This window comes from Lutra lutra, chromosome 8 (assembly GCF_902655055.1).
Source record: "Lutra lutra chromosome 8, mLutLut1.2, whole genome shotgun sequence".
NCBI lineage: Eukaryota > Metazoa > Chordata > Mammalia > Carnivora > Mustelidae > Lutra > Lutra lutra.
The window spans coordinates 44,073,728-44,088,661 of NC_062285.1; the positions used below are offsets into that span (position 1 = coordinate 44,073,728).

Here is a 14,934-nt window from a genome sequence, read left to right on the forward strand (position 1 = left end):
CTTAATCTCACAAGACAAACTGAGGGTTGCTGGGGGATGGGGGTTAGGGAGAGGGTGGTTGGGTTATGGACATTGGGGAGGGTATGTGCTATGGTGAGTGCTAGGAAATGTATAAGCCTGACGATTCACAGACCTGTACCCCTGGGGCAAATAATATATTATATGTCAATAAAAATAATTTTTAAAATGTATTAAAAGTGAAAAAAAAAAGAAGATATTTAAAACTTTAAAAAAAAGAATGAAATCTTGCCATTTGTGACAACATGGATGGATCTAGAGGGTATTATCCTAAGTGAAATAAGTCAGACAAATACCATATGATGTCACTTATATGTGGAATCTAAAAGACAAAGTAAACCAACAAACAGATAACAACAAAAAAGAGAAACTGACTCATAAATACAGAGAACAGGTGGTTGCCAAATGGGAGGGGAATGGGGGGAATGTGTAAAAAAGGTAAAGGGGATTAAGAGGTACAAATTTAAAATAAGCCAGTCAAGGGATGGAAAGTATGGCATCGGGAATATAGTTAATCATATTGTAATAACTTCATTTGGTGACAGATGGTAACTATGCTTATCATGGTAAGAATCTGATAATGTATATAATTGCTGAGTCACTATCTTATATACCTGAAACTAACATGTCAACTATTTCAATTAAAAAATTTTAAAAAGAGGGGTGCCTAGGTGGCTTAGTGGGTTGAGCCTCTGCCTTCGGCTCAGGTCATGATCTCAGGGTCCTGGGATCGAGCCTCACATTGGGCTCTCTGTTCAGCAGAAAGCCTGCTTCCCCCCTCTCTCTGCCTGCCTCTCTGCCTACTTGTGATCTGTCTGTCAAGTAAATAAATAAAACCTTTAAAAAATTTTTTAAAAAAGAGTTCTAGAGTCAATAAAACCCTATGATTAAATAAGCATTTTAAGAAATGCTTCATAAAGCAGTTTCTTTTGTCCTGGAGATAAACAGTGCATGGGAGCATATTAAAGCTTCTGAGAAGTCCAACGGTAAAGATGTTCAATGAATTTGGTTTAACCAAGTATCTCCTATACCTCTTCTATCACAGAATCTATTTTGACTATAATATTGCCTGGAATTAATAGTCCGTAAAAAGCCCTTTGTGGGGGTGCAGAAAGAGCCCTTTGGAAAATACTGCTTTAATTGAAATCACCCAAATTTCCCTTAAGTCCAGACTTACTAAGTTTTCTAAGCTATGTGAACTTATAGAACTATGCTTGCTTTGAGGGGTGCTTGGGTGGTTCAGTCTGTTAAGTGATGGACTCTTGATTTCAGCTCAGGTCATGATCTCAGGGTCATGAGATTGAGCTCCTTGTCAGACTGCTTGCTGGGTGTGGAGCCTGCTAAAGATTCTCTCTCTCTCCCCTACCCCTCCTTCCCTACTCTTGCACTTGTGCACACACTCTTTAAAAAAACAAAACACAAAACTTGCTTTGAGTCAAAAGACCAAGAAATTATATATTTTCATTTAAATGTTTTACTACTACTCCATTGTCTGCATGTTCAAGGATCCAAAAGTTCAGTCAAGAATGGTCTGCAATGCTTTATACTTTTAGTTATATTCAATGCCTACAAACTTGGCTTTACTGTTTTTCTTTTCAAACTTTATCCATTAATTGCTTTTTATTTATTTTTTCAGGGGAACACTGTTTAATCTTTTGGTAATTTTAATTAGTGAACCTCGGATTCCAAAATCTTGTCCTGTGTTTGATATCCAGTTGGTGGCTGATTCAACTTTAGTTGAGATGTCTTTTGATGCTAAGGTGAGATGAGAATTTGGGGGTAGACTAAATATAATATGTAGGCGTGCCCTGGCTTCTTGTCTTCTAATGTAAATCAAAGAGTAAATATTTTGCCATTAACCTCAAAACTTAAATGGGTATTCTGTCAATATTAATATATATCTATTTTATATGTTTTAAAGTATGTATACTAAGAAAAAAGTATGTATACTAAGGAAAATAATTAGTATTTAGTATGTATTAGATAATTAATTAGATAATTAGTATGTATTAGATAATTAGTATGTATTAGATAAAATAGATTTAGTATGTATTAGATAAATCTGCCTCTATACAAAATATTTATGTATATGTAATTCCACAGTAGGGGTCTAATAGTAAAAAAGCACTGTCTTTTTTTTTTTTTAAGATTTTATTTATTTGACAGAATGTGAGAGAGAGAGAGAGAGAGAGAGAGCAGAAGCAGGAGGGAGGGAGGGAGACAAAAAGAGGGAGAAGCAGGGAGTCCGATGCAGGACTTGATCCCAGGACCCTGGGATCATGACCTGAGCCAAAGGCAGACGCTTAACCAACTGAGCTACCCAGGCTCCCAAACAAACAATCTTTAAGAGATTTTAACTCTCTTGCTTTAGTTTGCCATCTCCTTACCTATCTAAGTAGTGCAAACTTAGTGAGAATTACTTGTTTTTCCAAGGTTTTACTAAAACATTAGAAATATCAGACTACCTAGAAAGCACATATTCTGAGAGAATAAATCAGATTTTTATTAGTTTATTTTTATTAGTTCTGATTTTTTTAAAGGATGAGATATGATTTGATAGTTCTTAGACAAACAATTAGAGTTATGTTTTAGAAAACTCTTAAATTTATTCATTCATTCAGTAAATATTTATTGAAACTCTGTGATGAGCTAAACAGTGTGCTAGGCAGTGGGGTCCAAACAAGAAGCAAAAACAGACACAATCTCTGCCCTCACTGGTTTATAGTCTGGTTAGAGAGACTGATGTTAATTAAATAAAAAAATGAATATAATATTCATGTGTGTGAATATTATAGAACTATTCATATATGTGAATATTAGAGACTATATGGAGTATCTATGATACCATTTTCAACAGTGGAATAAGTAATATTAGGGTTTAAAGACTGGGATGGAAGCAAGACTCAGGCAGGGCTAAGAAGCTAGTGCAGACATCCATGTGAGGAATGATAGAGGCCAGAGTGAAGCTATCCTCAACCCCCAAAACGAGACTTAGGCTTTCATTTTAGAGCTCTCCTAACTTCCTATACTCTTGTTTCAGAACTCTTTCTCAGTTAGCAACAATGCATTTATTTATTTGATTGTTAGACTGTGGTTAGACTATTTTCCATGATGGCACAGTCTATGTCTCTGCTGCTCCCCACTGTATCCCCAACACTTAGCACAGTGTCGGACACATATTTGTTGAGTAAATTAATGAAGAAAAGAAAAGGGATGGTAGTTGCAAAGAGAATAGATCCCAGAAATTTTTAGGAAATTGCACTGATAGTTTGATGTTGAAAATAAACTGTGAAGATTGGATGACTTTTAGATTCTGGCTGGGTATCAGATAAGAATTACAGCAAGAAGAGTAGGTTCAAAAGGGAAACAATGAATTTGGTTTTGGATTAGCTGACTTGATTGCCTATGGTATACTCCTATAAAAATATGTAGTGGGCTGAATAGATAGGTCTGAGTTTCCTGCTTTTGGACTTGGTGATCTTTTGCGCCTGGGCTCTTAGTGCAGCCATGAGCAGATCATATACATTTTGGTTCCAAGGTCTAACACAGTGGGAGAATTTCAAGCTAGAGCTCTTTCTTGCAAATAATACGGTCAGGGAAGATGTGTTGGCCTCTATCAATGCCCACAGGCACAGCTGTCATGCACCAAGTGGTGGATGGGCCAGAAGAGTTACTTGAAGCTAGAAGACAGCCTCACTAAATGGAGTTCTTGCAAGAAAAAAAGGAAAAAAATCTCTAAGCCCTATATTTACCCATTTCACAGAGGGAGTTGTAGTTCATGCTGGGCTTAAGCCTAAATTACCCAGAGAATCCCCCACCTTAATTCTAGGGAGCATATTTCAATAGTTTTGAAATGAGGTAGGGTTATTGATCTGAATGATTTTGCAAATCAAGTGTGCAGGGGTTTTTTGTGTAGTAGCATTCTATATCTTTTTTCCCTGATCCACTTTCATAGACATTATTCAATGTGTAGTCTTTTTATGAGCCATTTTTTTTGTTCATTTGTTTTGAGAATATCTGAACCAAACAGAATAGGAAAACTGACCACACTCATTTTATTTACAGTTAATCAAAAATTCTTTTATAAGTACCTAATGGCAACCAGGAGAAATTACCATTTTTTTGGATCTGCTAATTATATTGTCTTATTATTTAAAATTCCAGTTACAGAAGCTTATTGTGGAATATACAGACACAGCTACAGCACTTTTATATGAGATACTTCTTGTCTTTCAGCAGGTACCATACATATTTTTTATCATATATGTTATACTATATGATTGTTATATATATCATATGACTATTACATACCTATGATTCTATATCATATGAATAATAATATACTTTTAATATATTTGTATTAGAGATGGTCTCCAAAGTCAGCTAACTTAAGTGGTACTACTTTTGCTCTCAAGTACTGATCCAGTTTATCTCCCTAAATACTGATTTTACTTTTTTTTTTTTTAAGATTTTATTTATTTATTTGACAGAGAGAGAGAGATCACAAGTAGGCAGAGAGACAGGCAGAGAGAAAGGGGGAAGCAGGCTCCATACAGAGCAGAGAGCCCGATGTGGGGCTCGATCCCAGAACCCTGAGACAATGACCTGGGCTGAAGGCAGAGGCTTAACACTGAGCCACCCACGTGCCTCCTGATTTTACTTTTTAAATTTTTTGCTAAATACTGATTATAGAGATTTCATTAATCAAGGTAAAATGTATTTGAGAATGAATATCCTTTCATGTACAATTTGGACTTCATGAATACAACTTGTTTATTTCCTCGAGTCTTTCAGGGAAATCTTGGATTGGGAACCACTAAGTTTGCTATTAGCTGGATGATGTCCTTCCTCCAGAGTCGTCCTCCCACAGTAAGTACCAGGAAGCAGAAACAAGACCACCACTCACAGCTAATTAAACAGGTGCTCTTGTGCTTACTTAATAAAATGCAAATTTTCTCTATAAGTAATGATATTTATAAAGCAGAAGCAAAATGTAAATCTGATTATTTTATTCTTTAATTTAAAAAAAGCATTTTTATATTTGGGTCCTAAGTGCTTAAGGTACTGAAATGATATCCTTTTTAAAAAAACATTTTTAAGAGAGAGAGAGAGACCATGAGCAGGGAGGGGCAGAGAGAGGGAGAGAGAATCTTAGGCAGGCTCCACTCAGCACAGAGCCAGATGCCAGGCTCAATCTCATGTCCCTGAGATCAAGACCTGAACCAAAATCAAGAGTCAAATACTCAACCAACCGAGCCACCCAGGAACCCCCTGAAATGATCTCTTAAATGTGATCTTCACTTCATGAAAAACCCCAAGATATATTCTGTAGGAAACAGAATGTATTAAAATACTGGCTGCATAAATAAGTAAAAATATTAACATTTGTCTTTTTAAAAAAGATTAATTTATTTATTTGAGAGAGAGAGTGAGAAAGAGCAGGAGGGAGGGGCAGAGGAGAGGAAGAGCTTCCTCAAGCAGACTCTCCACTGAGGCGGGCTGGATCCCAGGGTACTGAGACCATGACCTGAGCTGAAATCGAGAGCAGGCTGCTTAACCGACTGAGCCAGTCAGGCACCCCCTGAACATTTATGTTAAACACTGAGCATGAGTTGGCGAGTATGAATTAACATTGGGGATCACTGGGGCTCTCTGTCCTGGTTACTGCCATCCTGGTCCATAGTACCACTGTCTCTGTCTTTGACATTACAGTCACATCTATATGTGGTCTGTCCCTATCTTCCCACCTGACTAGTCAAAGAGATCTATTCCAAAAAATCTGATTATGTCACGCCTTGCTTTAATCTCTCATAAAAAATAGCCTACAAAGCTCATCTAGTCCCTCACTCTCCCTTTGTGGGCCTCTTACTCACTGCCCACCTCCAGCACTCCCAACTCCATTACAGGACCTTCACCGTTCCTCCTCTGTCTGAAATGCTTTTCCCTCCTTTTTCCACGTTAACTCCTACTCATCCTTTAGGCCTCAGTGTCCCTTCCTGGGACAGGGTGGGGGATGATTTTCTCACCTCTGACCAGATCAGATTCCCCATTATCGGCACACATAGTCATAGCTTGGGAAGAAGACCTCTTCCTTCCCTTCATAGGACTTGTTACTGTTGCAGTTGGCATTTGTTGGCGTTAGTATCTGGTTCTTTCCTGTGTAGACATTAGTGCCCACATACATTCTGGCTCTCTCTCCTTCCAGGCACACAGTAGGATTGTACTGCCCTCCCCACCTCAAATTAGATAGGTCTCTGTTCTTGCTTTTGCCAATGGAATGTGAGCATAAGTAGCCTGTGTCACTTCGTGCCAGAAGGTTTAAGAGCACGTGCAAGCTTCTCTGCCTTCTCTTTTCCTTCTGGCGTGTTGAGTGGCAGCACTGAGAGTTCTCAGTGACTACGATGAGTACAACCCCCTGCCAACCCATAAGGGACATACAATGTGAGCAAGTAGTAAACTGTTGTGAAATTTGTTACCACAAAATTTCCTGAAATTTGTTACCACAGTACAACCTAGTCTGTCAAGACTGACATGATGTCATTCTCCCCCAACAGACTCCAAGCGCCACAAGGGAGGGAGCTATGTCTGTTGTGGTAGGCACATAACGGATATTCAGTAAAAAACCTTCTGAATTAATTCTATAAAAAAGTTTCATCCCTTAATCTCTTCTCATTTCCCCATATTTAATTTTCTTTTATTCATTCATATATTCATATATCCAATCAACATACATTAATTGGAGATCTCTTCAAAAAGTAGCAAACCCAACTAAATTTTCATTGCTAATGGAGGATTTGACATGACATAATATGTTCTCTTTTCATATACAAACATGTTGGTCATCAGTGGTTCCCTACTTTGGGTATTTTCTATAGTTATGCTGAACATGTCCTCGGGAATGCAGATTTTCTTGCCAGATCCCTGTGGCATATGTTTACAAAAGTCTGGTTAGGGCCAGAGGGTACCCTTGTCAGTTTAACAGCCAGCTGTCTTATACAGAGACTGAGCCCATAGACTTGGCTCCTTTAGCAGCATACAGATGGTAACTAGTTTCTCTTAACTTCAAGGAGTATCGTAAAGTTCTAGTCATTCATAGCAACAGAAGCTCTTATGTGCAAGATGCAAGACCCTTCCTTTTTCTGTACAGTGGTTGCAGACTCTATCATTTGAACTGATGTGTGAAGTCTGGGGGTACTAAAGACTTCAAGCCACAGGGAAGTTTCTTTATCAACCTCTAGGGTTGGTTCACCAAAGGAACTGAGTTGAGTATGAAGCCAGTCTGTGACCATAAAGTATGCCAGGATGAAAGGTGGCAAAAGACCCACTACACTGCTGAAAGCTTCAATATTAACTCCATTCTAAAGAGATGGGTAGAAACTGGTCATTTGAGAGAAACGTGCAAGCAAGAAAACTGTTGTGATCATTGAATCTACCTGTATGTCAGTCAGCTCTGGCTGATTCTCTTGCTTGGTAAGAGCAAGATGCAAAAGAAGGTACAGATTTAATCCCCAAATGGTCGTTGCTTTGTTCTACCACTCCAGACTCCCCAACCTCAATCTGTGTTTCCCTGATGCAGTATTTAGTCAATACGGGTAAACAGATCTGGACTGGGGAGAACCCACTCCAAACCACCTGTCCTACTTCAGAAGGCCAATAGCAACATCAATAGAAAAGGCAACATATTTATTGATACTAATTTAATGGGCATGCAAAGGGACCTGGTTAGAGCTTGAAAGGACACTAGAGTGCCTTCCTGTTTTCATAGTACCTACATTTATGGGTAATTATTTAAAAATGTGCCCCGCCTCAAAAAAAAAAAAAAAAAAAAGTGTGGAATCCATTATTCTTGGTTTTTGTTATTTGGTTCTGTGTGTGTGTGTGTCTGTTTTCTAAACTAATCTCTACATCAATGTGGGGGCTTGAACTCAAGACCCCAAGATCAAGAGTCAAATGCTCTAACAATGGAGCCAGCCAGATGCCCCTTGGTTCTGTTGTAAATGACTTTTTCTTTTTTTAAAGATTTTATTTATTTATTTGACAGAGAGAGAAAGAGAGATCACAAGTAGGCAGAGAGGCAGGCAGAGAGAGAGGAGGAAGCAGGCTCTCCACGGAGCAGAAAGCCCAATGCGGGGCTCGATCCCAGGACCCTGGGATCATGACCTGAGCCGAAGGCAGAGGCTTTAACCCACTGAGCCACCTAGGCACCCCTATAAATGACTCTTTATGGGTGTGTGAGAAGCAGCAACTCAATAACTTCACATTATTGCTACTATTTCCATTTTAATTTCCCCCTCAGAAATGATAGCAGACATACTCTTGATGAAAACCCCAGCTAACAGGGACATCAATATCACTTGCTTGTGTCAAGCCTGGTTTTCTTTGCTTTTTCACCTAGTGTTTCTCAAGGCGTTGCCTGAGGAACAAAGGCATCAGAATTGTTTATGGTAAACATCTTGAGGTGGGGGCTCAGAATTCCGCATGTTTATTGAGCTGCCTAAGTGATTTTTATGCATACTAAATTTTGAGAACAACCACCTTGGAGCCCTCTTTCAAAGTCACAGGAAGTTTATCTTGGTGGGCCATTTTTCCTTCTCAGTAGAAGAGAAGAGAAACCATCTTCCACCCTGGAGGAGGCCATGGACCCTTCCAAGCTCCCCTTCTATCCAATGTTCTCCTTTTACATGGGAGCCAAAGTTCCTTGACAGTCAGTATTCATTCTGCTTCTGCTTAGAGGAGGGTGAACAGTAAACCCAACTGGTCTATGGTGCAGTTTCCATGAGAAACAGTGCAAGAGTACTGGTGTAGGGGTGGTGAGGACTTCGGCCTAGCTTTAGAGGTGAGGGCCCAGCTGAAACAGGTGCCTTATGGGTGGCATGCAGCCTACATGTAACTACTTTTTTCTCATTTAGATCACTTTCGTGGCCAGTATTGTGAAGCAAATGGTAAAGGGGCTTTCAGCTTCATTTCCGTTGCTAAGTCCGAGCCAAGCAGTTCTGCTGTATCAGCAATTTTACATCCTCAGGAGCTGCCTGCAGCACAGCAAGACTTTGGCTGAGTATATTAGGAACGACTATGGAGAAGAATTCAGGTAAGAAAAGTCTGAATCGAATCTGCAGTAGCATCCTCTCATTTCTGGTTTTCAGGCAGAATCTTCAGAAGAAGCGAAGATGGGCAATTCTGGTTTTGTGTTTAATAGCATCTCAATTTGACCTGTGGTAAGGCAGGGTTAGGGGGAGCTCTAAGAACCACTGCCATTTGAAGTATATTCCCAGGCTAGAAAAGATTAAGGAAACCTCACACTCTTCTCTGAAGAACTGTTCCTGTCTCATTGTCTTTGTGGCAGCCAGCCCCTCCCAGAAGTAGTTATGATTTTCACATGCTGTGAGGAATCAAGAGGAACAAACCCCACGGAAAGGGATGGCGAATTTAACTGAAGCACTGGGGGTGTGGGGAAGCAAACCACAGCTGATAAAGGAGAAACAATTAACAAGCGTGGTTACTACTTTCTGTTTGTCTCCTTCACCCCTCTCTTCCTCAGTCAGCAAACAGTAAGGAAGAGCTACGGTTAACGAGCTTGGGTTTCACCACCCCGGGGGTTCTACACCTCAGGGCCTCCTCCTTCTATTTCTAGGCGGGCAGCTGCTCAGTTCCACATCAGCACCTATCAGGAAACACCCAGCTTGCCTCGGACTCAAGATGAAAAGGGTACAGCCGGCATAGCTTTGTTCCCAGTCCTGGTGCAGACATAAAAGGTTGTAGAGGCATACATTATGGCCCTAGAATGGATTTTTAAAACATTCTGGCCCAATTTGTGGACCTTGTTTTTCCTCCATGTGGTTTTACACCCTAGGTTCCACTCTGGCTCCTATAAAAGGGATTTGTTTAGCCTGCTCCGAATTGGTCCACACAACCTATTTGTTTTTCCTCTTTTTTTTTTTTAAAGGTAAAATGTATAGAGCGTGAAATTCACTATTTTAAAGTGTGCTTTTAATACATTTCACAATGTTGCGCAACCATCACCATTGTCTAATTGCAGAACATTTTCATCACCCCTAAAGAAACCCAGTGCTCATTAAGCAGTCACATGCCATGGTCCCCTCCCCCAGTCCCTGGCAACCACGAATCCACCTTCTCTCCTTGAGGATTTGTGTATTCTGGACATTTCACGCAAACAGAATCATAAGATACATGGCTTACTCCTACTGTGTCTGGCTTCTTTCACTTAGCATCATGTCTTCAAGCTGCATCCATGTTGTGGCCCGTATCACACAGTCCAATTTTCCAGTGTTAGTTGTGCACATTTAAAAATCCAAACAACTGGGTGCCTGGGTGGCTCAGAGGGTGGAGCGTGTGCCTTTGGCTCAGGTCATGATCCCGGAGTCCTGGGATCAAGTCCTGCATTGAGCTCCCTGCTCCTTGGAGAGCCTGCTTCTTCCTCTGCCTCTCTCTCTGTGTCTCTCATGAATAAATAAATAAAATCCTTAAAAAAAATAAAAGAAAATCCAAACAACTGCCAAAACAGTGTCACATTCCTGAGTGACAACAGTTGACAGGAGCCCACTAGCAGCTGCCCCCTGCACCCCTTAGTGGCCCTGCCTCCTCTCCACTCTCACCTGACCTTCCTCCCAATGGGTTACCTTGGGCGTTTAGGTTTGTGACCCTTGTTTTAAATTGATTTATTAACTTGCGTGCATTCGAATCAGCAGAGCAACTATGAAAAAATACTGATACCCAGGTCTCATGGAGAACCTTCAGTGGTGGGGCCCAGTATTGACATTTAAAAAACCTCCCTGGGTGATTCTAATACGCAGGCAGCCAGGGGTTGAGAGCCTGTCTTTTAACCCATCACCAGACGGCTTGTGGCTTTCTCCCTTTCGTTTCTTCGCCTGGCCTTTCCCAAACTTTTACTAAGGCGGTGGGGATGAACCCTACCCTTCACAACCTGACCCTCTGATTTCAATTTCCTGTGTATTGCCCAAGGAAACAAGAAGCAGGAGCCTCAGCCCACACTGTGGTGAGGACAGTCCTGGCTTCCCTACTCATGCCTTGATAAGGGATACATCGTGAATGACATTCACTTCCTTTGCTGTCATCAAGTGTCTCAATGAGCTAAAAGGCACACATGTCTGAGATCTTCTAGGTTACCCAACAGGGGAGATCAAACAACTGAAAATGTTGGCCAAATCTTGCAGCTTAGACCGCCATATCCAACAGCCCTACCCCAGTGAGTGTATACGTGCCGATGTAACCAATGTGAAATTCTTGTTTTTAAAGCTATTTTGTTTCTTTTTATGATTTGCAGGTACTTTATTCACATGCCAGCCTTGGAAAAAAGGCTCCCATTGTGGTACCCTCTTACCCAACCTACCATTCAACTTTTTCATGAAGTTCTGAAATTAGTTGAACAGAAACAATGTATGAAATATTAGTAAGAATCTAAAATGTTAACCAGGAGTCAACCTAATATTTATGAGAAAACCTGTTTGATTTGTTTAATATCTGGATATCCCTGTGTCTCATAAACAGATTTTTTTTTAATGTTCCAACAATTCCTGTAAGAGAAGTCCTGAAAGTTTTTTATCTGCCACGAAAAAGAAACTTTAAATACACTGACACTCATAAAGTGATGCTAAAAACAAATGTTCCTCTCGAAAAGTTCCTAAAAATAAAAAACTACAAAGGGAACAGAAGGCCATGGAAAACAACTGTAGAAAGTACAACCTGATCAGTTTTGTTGGTGTAATAATGGTGAGCGGTAGAAAGTCACTGAAATGTCCAAAGATAAACTGTGGTTTACAAAGTGATCATGACAAGAAATGCCGAGCAGCAGGCTGACACCCTCCTTCTTCATCTGTAAAAATTCTAGTGAAATAAGTATTCATGGGAGAATGAGCAGAAGAACACAGGCATAACTGTAAGGAAGGTCAGGTCCTCATTTATCTTAGGGAAGGAAGCTTGGACTTTCTTCAGCACAATTAAGTGCATTCTGGTGCTCAGTTCAGGCACCTGTGGGCTAGTGCAAGCAATCTCATAGAGTCTCCACAGAGGAGAAATCTCTAAGCAGTTATGGCTCTCCCAACCATTCGGAAAAAAATGTCTTCACTATATCTCATGGCAATAAAATAATCCAACAAAAACTTCATTTTAAGCTATTGAATTTGGACTTTCAAGAACTTAGAAAGTGGGTCCTTTATTTGACCTACCATGACTTGAAGGAGGATCAGAGAAAACCCCAAAGAAAGAGCTTCCAAACCAGATGTGCCCAGGCTGTGCACTGTAGAGAGGATTAAACTCACTCATGACATCTGGTAATGCATTGTAGCTGAGCCATTAACCAGCTACTTGACCCCAAACAAGTAGTCTACTCTGCTGTGTGGAAGGGTGGGACGAGATGTTCCGCAAGCTCCAACATTCCCCCTTCTTAATGCTCTGTGATGGGGCAGTGCCTTCCTCTGCTATCCTGGTTCATCGGGTGACTTCACGTGGATTCCAAATAATCCTGCTTTCTTCAGACTGAACAATTCCCTTTCAGCTGTCCCCAATATCAGCCCATAAAGCGTCCAAGCCCTCTCCACCATCACCTATCAAGGACTACAAGTCTAGTTTCCAGTGTGAGGGCAGTGATGGAGGGCGTGGAATGGTGTCTGTGAGTGTCCTGGGCTATCAGATGAGGGAATGTTCCCAGGAAGATGGTCAGTCAGAAGCATACGAAAAGATTTTGGGGACAAAGGCAACAAGACTTCAAACTGGACTAATGATGGACAGTGGGCTGTCCACTGGTGAATGGCGGAACCCACAGAATGACAAGAGGGTCAACTCAGCTCTGCCTCAGCTTCTAAACAGTGCCTTGGCTCTGGGTCAGTAGCGGTGCCAGCTCCAGAAAGGGCTTGGGCTTCCCTCCCATTGTCTGAGGTGCAGGATGCCTATTCGCTCCCACTGTTCTCTTTCCTTTGAGAGCATGCTTTATCAGATCCATGGGAGGAAAGCTCTGTCAGAACGCATCTGCGTCCTTCCATGTAGGGCTCCATCAGTGGCATTCTTGAAAGCTAATGGCTGCATTTTTGTCATCCCGATTTTCTTATGGCATTTGTCTATTTGTTTGCACAGTGTGGGAGGGGAACCCCCAAATCAACACTTGAAAGGGTTATCCTGCTACAGTTCTTTCCCACTCTTTTTTGCATTACTGCCAAAGCCAAGAAAGTCATGAAATAATCCGTCTCTCTTAGTGAGCAGGCACATTTGATTGACTAAATATTGACTTCAATTACAGAATGCTTTTAGGAAATCTAACTGTAGAAAAATTTTGCATACGAAAATCACGTATATAACTTTTTACAAATACAAAGGGTCATCAAAAACAGAAGCACACATAGCTAGTTTTAAGGCTGGGCTGAAGATTCTAGACTCTTTGGCCACTTTTAGAATACACAAGTATTGCCGTTTACCACCCGCACTAAAAGTAAATTCATGGTAGTAAGCTCTACCGCTTTGTATATAATATATGTGTGCATTGTATGTGTAAACACATATCTATAATGGGGGTAAGAACATGGGTTTTGAGTTTAAATGAGGTTTTTTTTTAAGGATTATTTATTTATTTATTTGACAGAGAGAGAGAGATTACAAGTAGGCAGAAAGGCAGGCAGAGGAGGAAGCAGGGTCCTTGCTGAGCAGACAGCCCAGTGTGGGGTTCGATACCAGGACCCTGAGACCATGACCCGAGCTAAAGGCAGAGGCTTAACCCACTGAGCTACCAGGTGCCCGAGGTTAAATGAGTTTAAGTTAAGTTTAAATGATTGAGGTTTTTTTTTTTTAAGATTTTATTTTTTTTTTTTTTTTACTAATTTGAAAAAGAGACAGAGAGAGCAGGCATATAAGCAGGGGGAGGGGCAGAGGGAGACGGACAAGGAGACTCCCCACTGAGCAGGGAGCCCGAACCAGGACTGGATCCCATAACCCTGAGATCATTACCAGAGCCAAAGGCAGACACCTAACCGACTGAGTACCCCTCAATGGTTGAGTTGAAATCTCAACTCTGCATTAGGTTTTGGACACTGAGAAATTCCTTACTATCTCTATGTTTCAGTCAAAACAAAGATAGTATAACCTATCCCTAGGGTTGTTAAGAGCTTTTATGCAAAGATGGTGTTAATGCACTTATCATGGTATGTGGCATGTAATAAGGATTCAGTATGTGATATTTATTATTATTACCATTATCATTAATATTATTAAAATAATATCAAAGCTGATTAAGAACTTATAGATTAATAAGTACTGGCCTTTAAAATAAGCAAACAAATAAATGTACTGGCTTTATTGTTTTGGACCAACTGGGGGACTAGCTATTATACTCAGAGAGCCCCTGATCAATATAACATTGAAGAACAATTCATTTGGTTATTAAATTAAAAAACTCAACTTTCTATTAGCAGGAGTTTGACTTAATGGACAAATGACCATTTCTATGGCTTACCACCATGAAGGACTGTGGGCTCTAACTGATACTATCAGTGCAAGAGCTATATGGGAAATATTCTTCCAAGGATAGACAGAAAGCGTTTTAATCATGTAAACTTTTTTTTAGCCTTTGACTTAAACAGCATGAGCAGGGGGAGGGGCAGAAGGAAAGAGAATCTCACACAGACTCCCTACTAAGTACAGAGCCCAAGTCAGGGCTTGATCTCATCCCTAAAATAATGAATGGAGCCGAAATCACAACCCTGAGATAATGACCCAAGCTGAAATCAGGAGTTGGACGCTCAACTCACTGAGCCACCCAGGCGTCCCTTGATGGCAATTTCTAAGCAACTTTTAATGGTGTTAACTATCTGATTTCTTTTTGTTCATTGTGTTGTCCATTGCATTCTAAAATGCAAAGCTGGCTTGTAAGGTCTAATTGGACTTGGGTCTCTA

The 14,934-nt window shown here is 40.5% G+C and overlaps 1 protein-coding gene across 3 annotated transcripts in view; it reads left to right on the top strand.

Moving 5' to 3' along the window:
• C8H12orf56 (chromosome 8 C12orf56 homolog) overlaps positions 1–13,570 on the top strand; it is a 96,010-nt gene extending 82,440 nt beyond the window's left edge. The window contains exons 9-13 of one of the 3 annotated variants that reach the window (XM_047740727.1): positions 1,655–1,778; positions 4,183–4,257; positions 4,813–4,887; positions 8,928–9,106; positions 11,321–13,570. In XM_047740727.1, coding sequence (XP_047596683.1) covers positions 1,655–1,778; positions 4,183–4,257; positions 4,813–4,887; positions 8,928–9,106; positions 11,321–11,447 — 580 coding nt within the window. In that variant the 3' untranslated portion in view covers positions 11,448–13,570. Of the gene's footprint in view, positions 1–1,654; positions 1,779–4,182; positions 4,258–4,804; positions 4,888–8,927; positions 9,107–9,649; positions 9,963–11,320 lie in introns of those variants that run through there. The other 2 variants (XM_047740728.1, XM_047740729.1) reach the window with 2 other exon arrangements.
• Positions 13,571–14,934: the final 1,364 nt, after the last annotated feature.